General features: G+C 36.1%; 1 protein-coding gene across 1 annotated transcript; it reads left to right on the top strand.

Annotated features, from left to right (window-relative positions):
* Positions 1–450: 450 nt before the first annotated feature.
* LOC115449547 (ubiquitin-conjugating enzyme E2 W) lies at positions 451–20170 on the top strand. Its single transcript, XM_030177400.2, has 6 exons — positions 451–564; positions 858–949; positions 4406–4508; positions 14275–14430; positions 15945–16020; positions 19178–20170. The coding sequence occupies exons 1-6, from the start codon at positions 541–543 to the stop codon at positions 19189–19191; spliced, it is 465 nt and encodes a 154-aa protein (XP_030033260.1). The 5' UTR covers positions 451–540; the 3' UTR covers positions 19192–20170.
* The last annotated feature ends 2259 nt before the right edge of the window (positions 20171–22429 follow it).

The raw sequence follows: 22429 nt of genomic DNA, 5'->3' as shown, positions 1-22429 counted from the left end.
GTTAATAAATAAAGAAAAATACACTGGGTCACCAAACATAATACAATAAAATTGAGCCTGACTTTACAAATACAAAACAGTGAAATCATAAATGTAATCAGGAGCCAGGATTTAGTAGATTGATACCCTTTTTTAACCCAAACCAGTGGAATTCTCAATGAGGAATTGTCAATTCTGAGAACGTATATTCTTATCACCGGAATTTTCTGCAGAATTTATAGTTAAACTAAGTATTAACTCCTATCTCTTTTCAGGTACTACTGTGTCTATTTATGTAGAAATCATACGAATAATTATTATATACTTATTACATGTTCGATGATGATCAAGTTGCCACGTGAGTGTTTTCTTAAATTGGCCGTGCATTTCATACATTCATTTAAGATTATATTTTAATCATGATACTATATCTTGAGCATGTTAATGTAAAAGATAAACTGAAAACACACTCTAAGAATAGTATCTCGAGTGCGAATAGAATGGTACATCTAAAAATATATTTTTTTATAGTAGCAACATTAAACGTCTAATTGGATTACAATGGCGGCTATGTCCCCGTCTGAGGTATGTTTAAAATAATTAAAGTATTACGTTTTATTTTGATTTACCTGCATTAACATCTCACAAATACACAACAAATTTGATATAAATAATAGATAAAACCACTTTTTGGTTTATACTTTCAAGTTTATTTAACGCGACAGTGACAGATTTGCATGACGATTTTTGTCATAATATTGAATTTATTTACGGCAATATTGTGTTTATTTGTGATTTAACATACGTATTATTATTTGGCGTGCGGAACAAGGCAATTGTGTTGGTATAAAATGTTTAAGCAAAGTAATTTTTTCCAGCGGAGATTACAAAAAGAACTCATGTCCCTGATGAAGGAGCCTCCGCCAGGGGTTACCGTGGACGGAGATCAAGCCAGCCAAAATCTTACACTGTAAGTTGCATTATATTTTCTGTGACCACCTACCTAGTTTTCACACTTATCATACAAAGGAAGAAAACTGTTTTGTCAGTGATATATACTTGTGTAAATCTTTTAATTATATTATGATTATACGGAAGTTCAAGATTACGAAATGAGATCGTTACAATAGAGTGCGAGGTTAAATTATGTTAACACTGAATGCTAATTTGCCACAGCTACATTTATGGCATACCTAGTCAAAAAGTATTATTTATTTTCCTCTGCTTTATCAACCATGTCATCTTTGTAATACTGAAAATATGTGACTACCCGCACGTCTGTAGTAAAAATGTGGGCAAATAGGCCCTTTCAATGTTATTGTACAGTGTTTGCAAATTTCACAAACAACTGTTAATCATGTTACACAGTTAAGTCAACAAAATATTTAATTTACATACCAATAAGAAAATTCTATACCAAGTCTAATTGTCTATTGCAACTTTAATCTTAGAGCTTTCATTGATAATATTAAAATTAAACACTAAAGTTGGTACACATGCACCTGCCCAGAAATAAGTCACAAGGAATATGTCACTGAATAAATCTGCAACAATGGGAACTATTGACCACAGAGGTTTTTTTATAAAAAAGCATTTTCAAAAAGCTGCACAATTTGAATTTGATAAAAATCTTAAATAAAAAATGGCCTTTTATAGTTTAATAGTAATGAGAGTAGGCATGAGCCAATAATTGGCATATTATTTAATTATGATTTTATAACAGGAAATATAATTTTTATTGAAATAGATGTTGCATTTTTAATTAACCAGTAGTACAGAACAAGGACTCATAATGAATATGAATATAATAATAACTTCATGAATACATCTATAGTGTGTATCATATCTTGATGGTGTGGCCAAAATTGCACTAGAATTATGTACTAATCAAATAATGCAACACTAGACTCGCTGATCCACTTTCTGATAGAGCTACAGCAATATAAATATATAAAATATGCTAGTTTTAAGGTGAAATCATTGTATGTATCCATAGTTCTTTTATTGGGCGATATAGTCACCAAGTGGCAAAGCCGTTAAATAAATTTTAAAAGATATATATAATTGGCGAAAATTTAAGGGTAATATTTGCTCAGCTTATAAGTTTTTAACACAAATAGTATATAAATATAAAACTACTTACTCATGTGTACAAGAAAAAAATTGGTGGTATGTAGAGTATTATACATGTACTTGTATACCCTGTAACTTGGCCCTTGACTACTGTGAGGGTTCTGGAAGATAACAATCATAATGTAAACTTAATTTTTTTTCTAGATTGCTACAATATTGTCTAGAATTTATTGTTCTATGGGAAGTGTATGTATTATATTTCCATATTATTATATTTCTGGCAACATATTATTTTCTATGTAGGAATTTAAATTGGATTTTGTTTCTTTGTAATTTAGATAGTCATACAATAATTCTATTGTTATTAAAAATATTTAATAACAATAGAATAAATAAATTGTAGCTAAGTTACATCATTGTGTTTCCATGAAAGTTACAAACAATGTTTTATGTCACTGGACTAAAAAGAGAACATTAAAACTGCCAAATTTGAACCTTATCTTAATATAAATATGGTTTTATTATCAGTAATCACAGTTTGAAACATTTTGCATTTATCAAACAACTATTATTAGTGATTTCTTATATTAACACAAATGTTAGACATCAAACTTAGTAGACATATTGTAACTTAGATATGTTGGACGACCAAAACCTCAGTCTGCGCTGTGACCAAGGCTGCAGTCTTAAACATGTGGAGAAAATCATAATGTAAAAAACCATGATAAAATCCAAAAACTACTTTTATTTCGATAACTTTTATTAATGTCAGACACAATAAATAGATTATGACAAATCCTTAATTTATATGTTAATGATATTTATTGTTATGACCTAAAACATTTATCAGTAATAATGATTCATAATTAGTTAGTGATGAGAATGAATAGTATGACAGTCTTTTTCACTATAAAAACATGCCTTTATCCCTAAAAGGGTAGGTATAGGTGCAACCAGGCCACCCACTTTTCGCCTGTGGGTTCCGTCCTAGGATGTGATAGGGGGCGAGCCTATCGTCATATCATGCATAAATTTCAGACTCGGGGCTGATACTGATCAGAAAAGCAATATTATTTTACAACCTGAGAATCAAACGACTTTTTGACAACTTTTAATAAAAAATTAATCAATATACATAATATTTACTATATTCAATGAGTTTATACATTAGGGTAGCCAATGTTTTTATTTTAATATGGAATAATGTAAAATATTAAAACAGCACTAGGTAAAGGAGTATTTCAGAGATTTTCTTTTTAAGTCAATTGTACTTCAGTTTCTGAAATGAAGGCTGTACTGCCCATCTCTACTTAAGCTCCTATATAGTTCTATGTAGTTAAAATTTATGGACATTTCATAATAATGATTTTAACACTATATGCCAACTGGCAACCCTGACACACAGAGGCACCAACAATGTTGCATGGTGTGTTAGTTGTGATGCACTTCAATGACAAATATATTAGTATTTAATGTTAATTGTGGCCGATTGGGGCGTGTGCGCTACAATTATTATAGACATTCGTTGACTCGCACACAACTCCTAGCCACATTATTCGTAGTGGCCGGGGCCAAAAAGCTAGTATGGTAACCTGATGGTATATAATCTATACTAATATATAAAACTGAAGAGTTTAGTTGATCGCGCTACTGGTACTGGTTCTAATTGAAAGATTCTTTTAGTGTTAGATAGCCCATTTATCGAGGAAGATTATAGGCTATATTTACTAATAATTGGTTAGTAATCTGTAATTCATTAACATTAAAAGTAACTGTGGCTGGTTAGCGATTACTCCTTGAAAACGACCCATTGAATGGGGGAATTGGATACCCAACAATATAACAGATCGTATGTGACCTAACACTAAATCTGTCTCTTGACACCAGTTTTCTGAGTTATTTGTTAAACTTTATCAAATACTCTATCGCTTATACTATCTTGGTGATCGAGAGGGCAGTAAGTTAGAAAAAGGTAGTTCTACCATATTATATGTTTAACTAGATTACCTTTTCGTTCTTACTGCTGTTCATCTAACAAGGAAATGCATTTATAATTTACGTAGATGTATGAAACCTATATGAGAAGAAAGTTCGTTTAACGTGCATTCCAAATCAGTAATGAAAACATGGCCGCCTTTGACTTGCTGTCCTCCATTACCACGTCAGTATAAGTCAACAATATTGCTCCAAACTCAAAACTTAAAACTTTAATTTGTAGGTGCCCAGATAGATAGCATTCAAGAGACATAATTTGACAGTCACTGACCCTATTTAAGCCGTAATTAGGCCACAGTAAGCCGAATTTGGAGGGTGTTTGAAGTACAATCTCATTAGCGTGGTCGCTTGCTGGCAGGTGGACCGTGCACATGGAGGGCGTGCCCGGCACGCTCTACGAAGGTGAAAAGTTCGTGCTGCAGTTCAAATTCACAAGCAAGTATCCGTTCGACTCGCCTGAGGTGAGTTGGTACTATCTTCTTTTATGGTTTAGGCAAACGAGGAAGCTGACGGTCTGATGATAAGCCGTCGTCGACTTTAAATTAGTGGTGCTTTTTAAAAATCAATAGAATTTTCTTCAAACCAGTTCACTTGTTTATCAAAAACTATTTTTGTTCGCACCTAAGCTCCAAAGGCATTATAAATGTACTAGCTTAGACCGCCACAGTATTTGGTGAGCGACATTTCTATTTTTGGTTACGTCAATACATTATGAACTGAGGTTTAAGCCGACTTCCAATCTTTGCCATTGAGCTAAAATAACCGATACAGTTGTACTTTTCAAATGTAATCCAGTGGTAATGCTTTAAAATCAAAAGGTCGAATCGTATTACTAAGGTTTTTGAGCGGCTATGACACTTGGGAAACTAACAACAGTGGAGCAAAAAAGAAAACTTCCCCTAAGAAAGATCCTTCATAGTTTTGAGGGTCTGCATAAACGACCTACGGCTAACCCACCCCCTTCCCCCTCCCAAAGGCCTCCACTGACGAGTAGAATGCTCGTCTCGCTACTCGTTTGTAAAACAGCAGCCTGGCTTATCAACTTGTAAAGAGGCCAGCGTTTTCCAGTGATTCTGGTGTGTAGTCTGTGTCAATGTCCAGTTGATGAAATTGTCCCAAATCGCTTAATTAATTACGTGATACGTGATGACTCAAGTATCTGAGTTGTATTGTCTTTGTAGCGGTGAAGTCTGGGTTCGATTCGTGCATGTGTGTACGTGACACAGTAAGAAATTATAGTTATACAATAATTCTACGATAGCATACAGAATTTTCTTTTCAACTAAAAGGAAATTTGAATTACACTACAACCAAGCTTGAATTGTTTTGATGCGGGAATAATTAGATTATTTACATGTCCGAGAATAGAACCTGCGACTAAGTCAACCAAGTCACAGTCAGCTTATCACACGCACCATAGATTTTTGGTCTTCACTCGTGAAGAATTCAATTAATTTGTTTTTCCTTGGACTAAGACTTTATAATAACCGACTTAGCAATAAAGTTTGTAGGACGATGTTCTAACTAATCACTGTTTTGTAATCTTTTTCTGAAATCAAATAATTAACTTAATGTTACAAATAGCCCCGTTGTTTTTCACAAAACTATAAAATTCCGATTACGATCGTTTCCAGTAAACTATTTCAACCGCTAACTTCACGTTAATGGGATGAATAAAGTAACCAGAATAAATCAATAGAGTTGACGATTTTTTTGAAATACATTTATCAAAAATGTATTTCATCCTAAATCTATAGGAAAAAAAAATTACAAAATCCGCGTAATAATAAATAACTTAAGCTTTGAAATTTGGTGGATAGGGCATGTCAAATAACAGTAATTGTGAAATGTGACGTCACCTAATGCCACCGGTCATAACGCTCCGTGAGTGAGAAAAGGACAGCGTGATAACCACGCCCCCACTTTTGCTCTCAGCAATATTTCAAACATGAATAACTGCTTTATTTTTCAACCAATTTTGACATTTCACAGAAGAATTTCGTATTCATATTTTTTGTGATACATAACAAACTAATGATTTCTTATGTTTACGTGAATGTTAGACATTAAAATTAATCAATCAACCATATGAAACTACACTATTGTAATTGGTAAATTTTCTGTAAAGATAATGTATAATTATTATCGGCCAATTAACCATGAATAGGAAATTGGAATGTTTTACAGCCGTTTTCGATAAACGATCCCAATCTCAAGCTTTAATACGATTCCGAGGATAAAACAATCAAAATAGCATATTTGTAACCATTTCAGGAAAAACTTTGCTCTAATTGGTCTATTTGTGAGATTGGTCGCAAAAAGTGATTGGGATCGCTTATTGAAAATCGCGGTTAATCCGGTCATTACACCACGCGATTATGTGCAGATAGCTTGGTCCAGTTCGGATGCAAAACGTTCCGTATGTTTATTCGCTTCGCAGCAGATAAGCCGAGATTAGATCGGTCGATGTGGGTTACTGGCTGACAGTGCTCGTACGCGGCCGGCTGAGCGATAGCGTGATACGGTGCGCGTGCGACCAATTTTCGCACTTGTTTGTATTTTCGCCAATTTGACGTGGAAGTTGAATTTATTATGAGGTAGTTTTTAGCAACGATCTCTTGAACTAGTGATATTATTTTTTCTCGTGATATGAAGCCACGGTTAATGAGGTTGCCAACGGTGACTTTCTGCTGCGCAGTCCTCGGGTGGTAGTCGCGTTGGCAACGTTCATCGTAAGCGATACAAACGTACGACAGAATACACTAATTGTTCACATTGTTTCCTGTATCGAAGTTGCGCGTTTATATCTCGTCTGTATCGCTACTGAATCGTGACAGCCATTGAAGCGACAAAGAATCGTATAAGGGGTGAAGGTGGACGCGCAGTGAGAGTATCGCAACTGTATTACGGCAGTTTTCACTCCAAAAAGTCGCCGTGCCATGGGCGACCTTCCTAAGAGATAATATATTGCGTGTAGAATCTAAAATTGCATAGAGAATTTAGGCTCATATTGGTCTTAAGTCATATATGACACGTAAATCATAATGCAGCTATGATTTCAGCATAAGTATTCGATCGTCTAATTCTAAGACTGAGAATTATAATACTCAGTCTTATAAGGCTTAAGTTATACAGCCCTTATTACAGTGCTTCGTAATAAAGTTCTGGCAGTGTTCTCACTGTTAACAGCAAGCGGTAGAGTTAAGAATAAGGCGACTTGCTACATTATAATTTAGTAAGTATATTTACTGGTGGTAGGTCTCTCATATGTGAGAGTCCGACTGGGTAGGTACCACCGTAATGTCTATTTCTGCCGCCAAGCAGCAGTGTGTAGTCACTGTTGTGTTCAGGTTTGTAATACATTGTAGGCAGTGTAACTACTGGACATACTAAGCTTAACATCTCACGTCTCTGGATGGCGAGCGCGGTGGAATACCAAACAATACTTTATAATTAAAGGTGTTGGATGGTGTTTCTACTGTTTATGGGCGGTGGTATCGCTTACCAACAGGCGAACGGCAAGCTCGTCTCGTCATTCAAAGCATGAAAATAAACATGGAGTTGGTTGCGACGCAATAAATGCCTATAGACATAATTGCGACCATAAATGTAAAATGCCTATTCAATATATCGATCACTACAGTTTCAAGCCGACGTGCACAAAGTAACACGCGTTGTATACATTTAGACACTGTTTGATAGATTTAAATTGATTTAATGTATGCCTGTACATTGTACAAAGCATAAGAAATTATTTTACATTTAAAAATGGCCCGTTAAATGTTTTCATAGATAATCAATTATGTATTTGGCGATGCTCGGTCCTGTAGATATTAATCTATAATTGCACTAGGAAAGTGTTCACTCTGTAAAAGAATCACAAATTGACGAGATTTTACGATCTTTTTGTTGCAATGCAAGGATGATGAAAATCAATATATTTCTTACTAGGTGTTGCTCACGGCTTCGCCCGCATTACAAGCCTTTCCTGATACAAAAGTCCCTAAAACACTATAGCGATTCATGACGCCACTTATGACACTAATGCCATCTATTTCGAAAAAAATATTATAAATTGTATTATTTCTCGTAAGGGCAAATTAACGGATGGCACAGTATCCTTTGATATCAATACGAAAATAACATATTTACAGAAAATTAACTAATATGCGCATTAAAAATGTGCAAATCATAATATGGAATAAATATGAAGTATTTAACATTAATATTTTGCCATTAAACAGTAGATAGAGTAACCATCGCATGAACGCAAATTTTTTGGATGACAGTCTTCCTAATGTCCGATCTATAGGTAATATAATCTTACAACTGGTTCCTACAAACAGATTAGTTGTTTCAAACTGCATAATATTTAAATATAATTAACTCGCTTCACTTAATTGTATCATCGCTTTAAATATCTGTTTCCTGAATTAAACAGTCTTGGTACTTGTAACCGCATTTTTCCCGGTAAAACCTCGGCTAATGTTTATGAAGGAGGTAAAAATTGTGAATACTCCAATGTCTGATTAGGCAAGTACTTCGACATTGAATAGCATCTAAACATGTCCGACCTTAGTGCTAAAGTTGACGCTTAGTATACAGCGGGCGTAGACTTGTAAGCAGAAATGTTAATGCTTGGTACATACACATTTTTATCCCCGAAGGTGTGGGCAGAGGCGCAACCGGTGCAAGCACTTTTCATCGTGTTTTGTTCTATGATGTGATAGGGGACGAGCCTATCGCCATGTCGTGCACAAATTTCAGACTCCGAGCTGATACTGAGTAGAAAATCCCAATATCACCATGTCTATGACTGACGAGGGGATCGATTCCGAGACCTCAGCACTGCAGGCGTACCGTAATGTTAGTACGCCACCGAAGCAGTCCGAGATCACTTGGTTTTAAGTCTTGAGTCTCAGTTATTATGGGTTTTATTTGGAGTGTAGTCTTGTAGACTTAAATTGTAAAACAGTAAATTTCTGCATTCCGATCCTCACAAAAATTGCTGGTCTTTCGATACTTTATCTGTAATAGGTCGGAATTACATACGCACTGATGACTGGCACGTCTTCGCATCTCAGGAGTAAAGAATAGACCGTATGTATGTTAATGAATATATGTATGTATTATTCTATGAGAACATGATGTAGGTTTCCCCACGAATTTACATACGCTAACACAATAAAAGATAACAAATATGCATAAAACAAACTTATTATGTTGCACGTTAGGTTTCCTGTACGCATACATTTTGGGACTTACCCGCACATTTCATAACTTCTCGCAACTCATTCCTGACTTTAGTGGACATCTTGATAAAGGTCGGATACTCAGACCTTATTGTGATTAATTTTTGAACTTTTTCCTTATTCCTGTTTGGCCAATATATTTGTATATTGAAAATACATTATAAAACGAAATGAAACAATTTATTTAAACCCGTAAAATGTTATACATTATTTAGATTTCCTCAATATTAACTCTACCGCCAGTTTGAAAAGCAGTTCTTAACAGAGAAGAACAGGCAAGAAACTCTGGTGTTTGCTCTTTTCAAAATCAGTTATGGTATAAGCTACAGTTCATGATACAGAGAAGAAAAAAAATACTATTGTTTTTTTTTATTCTCGTTTAAAGCAGTTCATTTATATGCTCGCAATATAAACTCGCAGTATAAGAAACTATAATGGCCTATATAAAAACGATATCTTCATGGAACTATGATTCTGTACCTATATACATATATACAGATATCATGAAAAAGTAAACTCGCAGACCTATATTTATACACGGGCAAAAAGCCCTAGATACTTCCTTTTTTAGGTCATTCGTCTGTAAAACTTCTTCATAATTTAATATATACAGTTATATCACACAACATGGTTTCTACATACATATCGAATTGATTAAAAATGTATGAACCTTAACTTAAACACTGGGTCAAATCGCGAGACGAGCTCCTAAGATCTACTGCTAAAATACGAATATTAACATTAATATTAAAAATGATAAAAAGAATAGTTCGTTTAAGAGAATGCTTCGCCTATCCTTACTATAATATGCAAAAGTAACTCTGTTATGCTTACACGGTTAAATCATTGAATCGAATTTGAGGAATTGGTCCAAAATATTCTGAACCACCAAAACAGACATAGGCTAATGACAAAAAGAAATTCCTTTTTTTACATTTAGTATCCTTCATTCCTTTAATATTATTCGGCAAATCTTTTTAAATATATGAGAAATAGGTCGCGTTTAATTACCGTGCATAGGCGAGGCTGCAATGAACGCTGACGTCATTTCTATTCGCGAGACTGGCAAGAAAGCACGCCGCTGACAATACCGACTCGAGACGTGTGCTGTATAGCTTGTGCTGTTATTGGGTCACATTTAATAGTTTATTTATTTCTTTAATTTTAGGTTCTCCAGCAGATTATACATTGAATATTTTACAGAAGTAGTATAACGATGGTAACATTCTGATGCACAACCAACTTAAAAGAGTAAACAAGTAATAGTTGCATTAGATGTAGCTTTAAAATTGACATATTTTGGAAAAAGACTAACTCGGTGGCTCAGTTTTACTGCATGCTCGGTACGGCAGCGCTCTGAGGTCCTGGGTTCGAATCCCGGGTCGGGTAAAGTGATATTTGGGTATTTCTGCTCAGTATCAGTCCGCGGTCTGGAATTTGTACCTGATATGGCTCGCCCCCTATCACATTATAGGACGGAACACACATTATAACACTTGCGAAAATCTTGGGTGCCTGGTTGCGCCACTGCGTACCCCTTCGGGAATAAATGCGTGATGTTTGTTTATTTTGGAAAATATTGGTGAAAACAGAATCAAGATAATGTCAAATAATGAGAAAGCTATTTATGAATACTGTAACTTGCAATATTGTTACAAGGAACAATGGGGATTTGTTAGGCTATCTTGTTGTCACCTTTGCACACTCGTACAGTAACCGCCGTGACGTCATAAAGCGACTCGTGTATCCCTTATCTGTTTATGACAAATTTCTTTTCCTATTAATGTTACAAACTAATAATATTCGGCTGGTTTGAATCAATCTATGTAGATTAGAGTAAAACAAATACAATCTATATACCTAATGATATAATATCAGCCCTGTATTATATACTTGCCCACTGCTGAGCACGGGCCTCCTCTACTACTGAGAGGGATTAGGCCTTAGTCCACCACGCTGGCCCAGTGCGCATTGGTAGGATTTACACACCTGCGAAATTCCTATAGAGAACTCCTCAGGCATGCAGGTTTCCTCACGATGTTTTCCTTCACCGTTCATCTATGTGGTTTGAAGATTTTTAGAATTTAAATGTCATATCCAAATCCGCTGCAAACTGGGACACAACCAAAACCAACGACAGATAGCAAGCTTATTTCACTACCGCTCTCCCGACTTAATAGATCATTCGTTCATTTTAGGGGAAGGCCGACTCGGATTTTTCCTTTGTGCGATTTCTATTCTACCTTCACTGTCATAGTTTTAGTCTTTTTCACCGAGACACAATGGAATTAGTATTCAGATGTTACAGTGCTAGGTTTTTTACCATGATCTATAGATGATGGTGCAGTTTTTACGATTATCAATAAGGATTTGCAGTAGATTGTTTTTTTTTTTAACTTGTGGTTTGCCTTCTTCACATGCGTGCTTTAAAAAAGAAACTAAGGTCCTCGACTTAGACAAGAAAGCACGATATCTAATAGATATACGTATCCATCTGATTTGAAATCACAGGAAAAAAAACTAGGTATTTATAAAATCAATCAATATCCTAAGATAAGATATCCAGTAAATGTATGCCACAGTGTTAGGACGGTAAGCGATTGTTATCGATGTCCGACATTTCGCACGTTATTTGCGTATGTTTGGATTTAGAACATAGTGTCGGCTCGCGGCGCCATGAGCCAATGTAACGCAGTCTGCACACGCATTGCATTACCATAATTACGCATAATCGTTGACGCAAACTTATTACCACTGCAGATTTTGTAGGATAGAAAAAAGGTTTTTAATCTGTGTGGCATACGGAACATTTTGTACACGCGTACAAAATAAAAAAAAAAACAACCAAAACCATTGTTTCGAATTTTAAATCGAATTCGAAATTTAAATTTCTTACCGCCATGTTAATATTTCACGATACGTTGTGAAATATTTACTGTTTAACGCAATACTGCAAACTGAAAAGTTTATAGTGTTTGTGGTAGAGTATTGATTTATCTTTAATTACTCCCTTACAACTAAACATTCTTGAAGGTCATAAATAAGAATAAACTGTTGTAGAACATTTTCCTCAGGTCAAATTATAATATGAAAGTCAAAAGCACCGATTATCTGATAAGTGATGCGAAATATTTATTAGTACCACCTTTCAATGACTAATACGTTTTACGTATGCAAACACTTCACAACAGTGTTCAAGTATTTCCAATACATTACTTAGCGATCTTTTACGGTAGCGATAACTGTGCGTCATCCGTAAATATATGTACATAAAGGTCAGTTTAATACATCTGATTGCGTATGTGTTTTGTTGACTTAGTCTCGTCATTTGTGACACCCAGTTCTGTTAACAAGGACTTCGTGCAACCTATTTCAATTCATACATATTGAAATTCAAACTAATGTTGGTCAAATTATGAATGATAAATTTACTTCAGTTCTCAGAGTTTAAGCCGTCGTAAACCCAACATTAGTAAACAAATACATCTAACAGTCAAATAGACCTGATTCTGTCAGATATTAAGAACTTGTCACTTTATGTCAGATATTAAGAACTACGAGAAAGTTTCAGTCCTACATCTAAACCCAAGACAAATTCGCGGATCACACATAAATATGTCATAGTCTTATATTCAGCTCATTGCGGCTGCGTCACGGATGCATTCTCAAGTTGGTTGTAAACATACATTTTATTTACCATCACGTGCAAAATCACTTCTCATTTCTCAGTGCCAAAACGAAGAATTATCTATTTATCATTTTGATATTTAATCACACAGTGGTGTTATTTACTTTAACAAAAACATTGTGATGGTGCGAAACAAAAGTAACCAAGTACACAAGGATTAAAACGAGAAATTATATACATTTTGAGTTTTATTTAGATAACTCCGAGCTGAATAATTGCTAGGTCGTAAAACCTGTCGTTTTATATTTCTCGTGCGATATTTTTTTGCAAATGTCAGTAAAGCTACTGCCTTCACTGGCCAAAGCCTCGACCTTTAATGTCTCACGGTGATAGGCATAGTATCGTAGTGTTCCATGTAGAATTCTTACCCATCCAAGGATCCTGATAGTGTTACTGCTTGGTTACGGACATTGGCGTCACGTTTACTATCAGCCGGAACACGTTGATCCTCTCCTCATTTGAAGAAGTATACAAAAACAAAATCCCTTTTCGAAAAGAAATTTGTATAACAAACGAAAGAAATGCTGTTACAATCACTTAAAAAAGGAATTGCCTAATTAAGGAAAGAAAAAAAAGAATATGGTTCAAAATAGTTTTTAAGCCATCGAGGCATGGTTTGTCACTGATATAATAACTTCAAAGTCTAAACTATAAGAGCGCACGAGGCCTTGTAGGAATTGTGGCTTTGACATCGCGGCTTATCAGTCATGGTTGCGAATAATTGCAGCGAACTGCTTTTTTTTCGCTGTAGTAAACTGTTTGTTTACGAGACTTTTCTTGCATTATGCATATTGTATACAGGTGTAACGTGATGGCTTCATTCATTCAATGCCAGGATGCGTTTGATCGTGAGGTCTTGGGTTCTATTCCCACTGCGACTGTTTGGCAATGGATTACAAAATGATTATTATTTTTATATCCGCTCGGATAGCGACCACCATACACAAGGTGTTAAAACCAGCCATAGTGGCTTATGTAAGTGTGTTGCGTTCCGGGATCAGCCTGTGTATATCAGGTCCTAAGAAACAGCCATAATTGTGTCAACTGCCGAGGGGTAATCATCTATCGTCAGTCGAAATTCTATTGATTCCCATTCCACTTACCATCAGGTGCAGCGCGGTCATTTTTCCGTGGCCATATAAAAAAAAGTTACAGACTCGTTGATCATTTCTCACAATATAAAACCTATCAGTGTTAAAATAATTTTTTGATCCATTACGTCACTGCTCTAATTTATATTTAACAATATATACAGTATGTTTGTAAAAGTACGCGTCACCCCTACAGGTAACGTTCGTGGGCAACAACATCCCCGTCCACCCGCACGTGTACTCGAACGGGCACATCTGCCTGTCGATCCTCACTGACGACTGGTCGCCGGCGCTGTCGGTGCAGTCGGTCTGCCTCTCCATCGTCTCAATGCTCAGTAGCTGTAAGGAGAAGGTGAGTGTGCTGTATTGATGCGTAAATAAATCGCACGAAAAATGATGAGCTTTTTAATTATGTTTTTTTTTGGTCCCCTTAGTATATGCCTGGTGGTAGCCTTAGCCCCCCATACACAACTTACTGAATATACTTCAGTTAACCTCGGAATACAATGGCCCGAAATGGCTGGATACAGGCTCGTCATAGTTGTGGAATACTTGCATACAAAACTTGTATCGGTATTTATTGGTGTACATAATAGATACATTTTATGTGTCTACTTTAAGAGCGGCTTATACACTTAACGTGTTTTTAAGCGCGCAACAACTGAGGCATAGACACGCCAGGTGTGATAAGAAGTGTTGACAAGGGACAATACGCCTACCGTGTTTTGATGAACGCAACATCAGTGCAGCAAAACACACACGTTGTTTAGCTTATCAGATGATCACAGAACAGTTGTGTAAGCCGCACTAGCTTAGCGCTCATTTTTACACGTGAGGTGTACAAAGCCGCTCTGGTGTTTGGGTACGCACTGCGATTGCCTGTCCGTGGCACAACTTCTGCAAGAAATAAGTCAACATCAGATATAAGAACTATGAAAATTGCTATATCATGGTCCTAATAAAATAACTATTTACAATCACTTCTAAAAATAATCTACACTATGATTTACCTCAATCCTTGATTTAATAATCATCACAAGGTCTGTGATTTGATAAAATACATCAATCATGAACGAATCAAAACAATTAGTCATTTACGAATTATCGCCTCATCATGCTAAATGCGGCGTACTTGCACTGTAAAGTAGCTGAGGTCATGGGTTCGATCCCCGGTTCCTTTAATCCGTATTTAATTTATCAATGAAAATTAAAAATTGATAGATTTAGTTTAATCCATCCAGCTGCTCTTGGGTTGACGCAATATAAACTGTCAAGCATGTTTCAAAAGGGATATAGCCTAATTTTAACCACCGTCCTTATGCCTGAAGGCAATTTCTCTAGGCTAATCGTATCGGAAATACCCACGCGTACTGTGTCTTTTTATTCGCGGGGATAAGATCCCGCTTTAATCCGAGGAACCAAAACGGGTATATATCGGGGTAACCAGCATGCTATGCACGTTGGAGTAGCGACTAACGCCCCGAGGTACCCTTCAACGATGTATTAGAGACGGCTCCGGGGTACCACTTATGGTACCTTTTGAAATGCCTTAGCATTACCTTGGATCTCTACCGGGACAACCTCCGAGACACATACTGTGTCTGACTTAGGTATAACAGTAACTAACAAAGATACACTGTTTTAACTTCTTTTTTAATGTGTAAAATTGTCAAAAGTTCGGAAATAAAGGCTTTATTATTATTATTATTAACAAAGATACAAAACTACAAGACAGTAATAAGCTGAGTGAATTCAAATGCACTAATCACGATCTCTACCTATACCTAAAGAGATACAGCGTTACACTTATATCATCGGTTATGATTTTGTTTATTTTATTAATTTTGTCGGTATAACAATTCGCAGAAGCGGCCGCCTGACAATTCATTTTATGTGAAAACGTGCAACAAAAATCCTAAGAAAACGAAATGGTGGTATCACGGTAAGTGTGTACTTCGATATATATTTTTACTATTGTGGCTAATCAAATTGCGCAGTAAGGAAGGGTGTAAGGTGTTGAGGAGGCCTTAAACCAGCTGTGGTATTGAATCGAAGAGTTCTGAGATATAAGGGAGTATCGTCTGTACTATTGATAAGAACATATAAAGCTAATAAGGGAGTCACCATTCAAATTGGTTGCTGGATATGATAGGACACAAAAGCTGATGGTAACATTCATAGGGTAGAGAAAATGGTAGAGTGATTCCTTAAAGAATATAACTTGTCTTATGTATATTGCTTTGAATGACGAGACGTTCGTCTGATGGTAAGCGATACGACCGCCCATAAACAGTAGACACACCATCCAACACCTTGAAGTATAAAGTATTGTTTGGTATTGCACTGCACTCGCCACCCTAAGACATGAGATGTTAAGTCTTATTATGTCCAGTAGTTACACTGGCAACAATGTAATACAGCTTTGATGTTGCTTTATTTTTAATCTTAAGTTAAAACCGGCAAATACTGTATTCAACGCTTAAAAGATCCTTCAGAGCCGTAAAATAATATAAAAAAAAAAATTATTGCAATGTATCGTAAAGGAAAAAATTGGTTCACTCCGTGGTTTCTAGTTAGCATTATAGTTACATTCATACCATTAATATGTATTCATTTAATTTGATTATGCTAAGTCAAGTGCGTTGGATAAAGCACGTTGGCTATACGCAAGGGAAATATGCATTGTGAAATCACATTGCAATGTACTGAAATTATTAAATGTAATTTAGGTATAGTTCTTCATGCAACTTGCTTATTAATTTGTAATTTTGATGATGGATATTTTTTTTTTCGTTGTAAAATTCAATTCATAAAACTAGAACGCAGTTTTATACGCTATCTGCGAGTTTTAATGAAAAAAATAATGTTTTAAATAAAGAAGCCATTCAAATCGAATGGACGAGATACTCGTCTACTGGTTCAAGATAAATGTGCCATCTTTGTTATTACTTGTGACGTCATCGCTGTTAAAGTGCCAAAGTGTGAGCGAGACAGCACGAGATATGGCCCCATTCCTCCTTCTAAACATTTTAAATTAACTTGTATTTCAATCGATTTTAGTTATGTTTGTACAGAAGGGTTACTCTTGATGTACGCCCGGATAGTGACCACCGTACACAAGTGTTAAACCCGCCATAGTGGCCCACGTAAGTGTCGCGTTCCGGGATCAGCCTCTGTATATCCAGTTCTAACAGGCCGGCATAGTTATATCGACTGCCAAGGGGTAATCATCTCTCGTCAGTCAACATTCTATTGGACCCCACTCCACTTACCATGCCCGTACATATGAAAAACATACAATATAGAAAAACACCCTACTACGTTCCAACTTATCAATTTTAATTACATAGCATACGACACGTCCAATAAAGTAAATTAGAGATAACGCGATGTAATGTACGGTTGTTATCGCGTATCTTATCTGCGATCGATAAGCGATGCGCTTGCTGACCTTTTACATGATTGTAGTTTTGAATAAACTAGTAGCAGGGTCCTTAAAACCTTGTAAGTACTTTGTTGCACAATGTGTAATGGAGTGACGTACAACAGCCCGCATTAACAGGATAATTTTTACATTGCGTTAAATGAAACTACGTCGTTTCCTCTGATAATATTGTGCCAAAAATAATTCATGAATAACAAATATTTTAGCCAGAATTCGGGTTTAAGTTTTCTGATCATTTTGGAGTTCAGAGCGTAGATGGTGTGTGTGTGTGTGCTTGATGCGTATGCGTGTGTGTGTGTGTAAGTTTATTTATGACTGAAAATATGATATGGCTCTGACAAAATGTAGTAGGGGCTTGCGGCATGTAAAATTTAAATAAATTTATATTGATATTTATTTAGTTCAAAAGTTACGCCTTTTATTCAACATCTATAATGGTTGAAATAACTACTAGTTAAGTCTTGTTTTAAAAAAAACAAGTATAATATGAATTTTCTTTTATTAAGTCAATCTCAAAATGATCCTGATCAACCTTGTGTTTTACGAAAAGTGTTTTTTTTTATACTAGCACGGCGAAGTGACCCCACTGCACCTGATGGTAAGTGGAGAGAGGTCCATTTGAATGACGACTGACGAGAGATGATTACCCCTCGGCAGTCGACACAATTATGCCGGCCTGTTAGGACCTGATATACACAGGCTGATCACAGAATGCGACACACTTACGTAGGCCACTATGGCTAATCCTGATACCTTGTATATGGTGGTCGCTATCAGGGTGGATATAAAATATATCCTACTATCGGCAATCAAAACAAATTAGTTCAGCCGGAATAATTTTATACAATATATTCTTAAAAGCTAATTATAATTCAAAATTTTAAAACTATTTTACTAATAATAAATATTTTAATAAGCAACATTAAAGGGCCTTTTCACAACTTCTCAATAAATGCTACTCCGCACAAAATGTATGAGGCGATCAAATACAAAAGTTACTCTAATCTATGCTCCCAAATATATGATGAAATAAGTACTATCTACATTAGCTGTTTAATACATCAGTCAAACCTTTGAAACAGACCGCAAATGTTTCAAAGTTGTAAAACTTAGTTGCAGCGTATAAGGACTTACTTTTCCTTACACTAGAATGCTACACTTTACTTTTTAATCATTTTAAAAGACGCTGTCAATCATTTTGTATATTTATTAATAACAATAACAGCATTTTAATCTCAGACTTGTAAATCATTTGCAGCAAATGGCCGCTCAGACTAAGTGGTTTAGGCTAGGATCTACGTATATAGGTAACCTAGATTAAGTTTGTATCAAAAAGTAATAAGATTACAGTAAATATTATCTACTTAAGTTCTTATTTTTTTTTACATTTCCAGTGAAAACAAAAATATATAAGATATACGTGTGAAGCAAATAATTTTGCAATAGTTTTATGATTTATCTCGATTTTTTTTAAAGCAAAGCGACTGTAAACTGAATAATGCTTATAAAATATTAGTGATTAGATTATGCCACTCACAGACGCGTCTCTACAAATTTCAACGATCTTATCCACTTTAAATAAATCCCACAAACTACGTACCAGATGTTTTATCTCAATGAACAATGTAATGCATAACAATTCCGTTACTTGCAGATGACTCAGTGTAACGGCGTACCGCGCGGCTGTATCGAGAACGGACGATAAAATCTGAGTATGTGATAAGTGTTAAATAACTGTACGTTACAACTTGTTGTGTACATAGTGCCGCGCCACCGCCACCGCTGCTGGAAGCTGTTGACGGCCACAGCACTTTACGAAGGATTTCAGTTGCGAAATGCCGCCGTGTCACTATTGCGTCGCTGTATACAGAAGACAGCAGTTTATTGTAACGATGGGATTGGATCTTGGTCGCAAAAGTCCGCCGTATCACCACTGTAGCTAGAAAACAGCCGTTTATTGTAACGGTGGGATTGGATCTTGGTCGCAAAAGTCCGCCGTATCACCACTGTAGCTAGAAGACAGCAGTTTATTGTAACGGTGGGATTGGATCTTGGTCGCAAAAGTCCGCCGTATCACCACTGTAGCTAGAAGACAGCCGTTTATTGTAACGGTGGGATTGGATCTTGGTCGCAAAAGTCCGCCGTATCACCACTGTAGCTAGAAGACAGCCGTTTATTGTAACGGTGGGATTGGATCTTGGTCGTAAAAGTCCACCGTATCAGTACTGTACCACTATAGACAGAAGACAGCAGTTTATTGTAACGGTGGGATTGGGTCGTGGTCGCAAGTCCGCCGTACGACCACTGCGTCACTGTGGACAGAAGACAGCAATTTATTGTAACGGTGGGATTGGATCTCGGTCGCAAATGTCCGCCGTATCACCACTGCATCACTGTAGGCAGAAGACAAATTGCTACGATTTTGGTTGCAAAGAACCGCCATATACCTATTGCATTGCTGCAGGGAAGACGGAAGTTATTGCATCAGTGAGAATGTATTTTCGTTACAAAGGTCCACAATATCCCCATTGCATCGCTGTAGACTGAAGTCAGCCATTTATTGTAACAGTGGGATTGTATTTTGGTTCCAAAGGATCGCCGCAATGTCGTTGCATCGCTGTTGGTAGAAGCTAAAATGTTAGGAAAATGGATTGGAGTTGCACAGATCCCTCATAGCCATTACATCGCTATAGACAGATGGGTCTATTGAACATTAGCATTGGGTTTTAGCATCAATGTCAAGCTGTATGAATCTAGTTGCAAAACCAAATGACATGATACATATTGCAGCTGCATTCTCATCCAAACAATGGTAATACACAAAAATATCAATAATAAATCACAAACGAATTCAAAAGATAATTTTACAGGACAATTATTTTTAATGGTCCTGAAACGTAGTTGAAAAAATTCCTACCAAAGTCAATTCGTAATACAATAAATGTTGTGTGGGATTCGCTGTTTTGTAGCACGTTTTAATGGAATTGATTTTTGAACGCACGTGACGTGAATGGTAGGATTTTTGTCGTCTTTGTATTGTATTTTTTTTTTTTGTGAATATGTAAACATTCAAAATATTATACTTTTGTTCATAAAACCGGATATAAATTTCAAAGCTTGTATGCTACATTTACTTGTTCAATTAAAAATGTATCCAAACTGGCATAATTTTTGACATCGCCTGTTTGCTGGTTATGTCCATGGCATGAAAAAATAAATTTTGCCACTTTGGGTTAATTTTAAAGGAACTGGGCCCTTATTCTGTATGATAGTATAAACGCGTAACGCGGCCGTGTCATGTTATTTTCGAGAAATGTGCGTGGAATGGTATTCTGTAAGCCAAATTTCTATAGTCCTAAACATGATGCGTTGTGTTACGTGCTTGTTACACACTGTTAAAATAACGTGCGGGATAGAGAATAAGGCCCCAGGGCCCTTATTCTGTATGATTGTGTAAACGCGTAACGCGGCCGTGTCATGTTATCTCCGAGAAATGTGCGTGGAATGGTATTCTGTAAGTCAAATTTCTATACTCCTAAACATGACGCGTTGTGTTACGTGCTTGTTACACACTGTCAAAATAACGTGCGGGATAGAGAATAAGGCCCCAGATTGTATTTATCCGAATACACACTGACATGAAATAATTTGATTTGTAATATAAAAAATAAGACTTCATATTTTCGATTTACCTGTAATTTTTTATATAATTCGATTCGTATGATTTGGAACTATGCGTGGAGATTATTTTTTTTATTATAGTTTTAAAATACATTTGATCTATTGTAGGGGTGGGATGAGATCCAAGTGACACTAAACTTTTTCTCCTCTACGAGTCAATAAGGAAAATATGCGAGGACCTTCAGTAAATGTATATACAATTCTAACTTTATGTCCAACGCGTCACGTTATTTAAAACCACGCTATCTAGTTCGGACACGTTAGCTTCACTCCGCTTGGCCGACCGGCGACTGAGGCTTTTACCCGTACGTTTTCCTAGATTTTTTTTCGCTTTACACCACGACATGGACGTTATGTTGTTTGTAATGACTATGTCGCGTGATTAACACCCTTGTTTGAATATAGCTTGGATACACAGAACGAGCTGGCGTGCATAGGCTAGTTCCTGCACTACAGCTGTTAACCATGCGTGACCGCATTATGTGAATTAGGCCTGATTTACATGAGAATAGTTTCTCGCAGGACAGAGTCGTTCGAAATACATTTCATGTGTAAATCAGGCTTTATTGTGTTACGTGAGTATTAGCTCAGATTCGTTTTGCTACATATTTTTTCACGCGACTCTCCTTTTCTAATTTATATGCTTTAACATTTATCTGACATACCTATTCAGCAATTCCTTACTTTTAGAATGGGTGAACAGAGTCGAGATACTGACATGCTAGTTAACAATAGCAGCAGCTTTCATTATTCTTTAGCTCGTATTGTGTAACCAATCCTTAATAGTAGAGATATATTCAACGAGGTAGATCATCGCAAATGAGAATTGTTCATGTTTATATAACGTTTAACTATTCTTTCGAAGCACCCGCGTTTGGAATTTCACTTTTGCCTAATCAATGCTTCAACACAAAAGTCTGGCGTGTAACTAAAGGCGAGCAAGGAAATGTGATCGGTTATATAAAGTGGCTTTATAGATTTAAATAAATATATTTTTATTTTTGTCACTAATATAATGAAACAAATGTTCTATGGATTGTGTATAGTTATTGTCGTTTTGAAACTTTGCCGTGCGAAAATGTTGAGTTTAGTATTATATATCACCGGGTGCTAAAGATTCAATACCCACGCTAGATAGTGTTCGATAAAGTCCACGTTAGACTAGCGACACATTCCGTATTATTATCATTACTATAAGTTAAATTGTTGGTGACTAGTACATTAT

This window comes from Manduca sexta, chromosome 15 (genome assembly GCF_014839805.1).
Source record: "Manduca sexta isolate Smith_Timp_Sample1 chromosome 15, JHU_Msex_v1.0, whole genome shotgun sequence".
Lineage (NCBI taxonomy): Eukaryota > Metazoa > Arthropoda > Insecta > Lepidoptera > Sphingidae > Manduca > Manduca sexta.
This window is presented reverse-complemented; position numbering and strand designations above follow the sequence as displayed.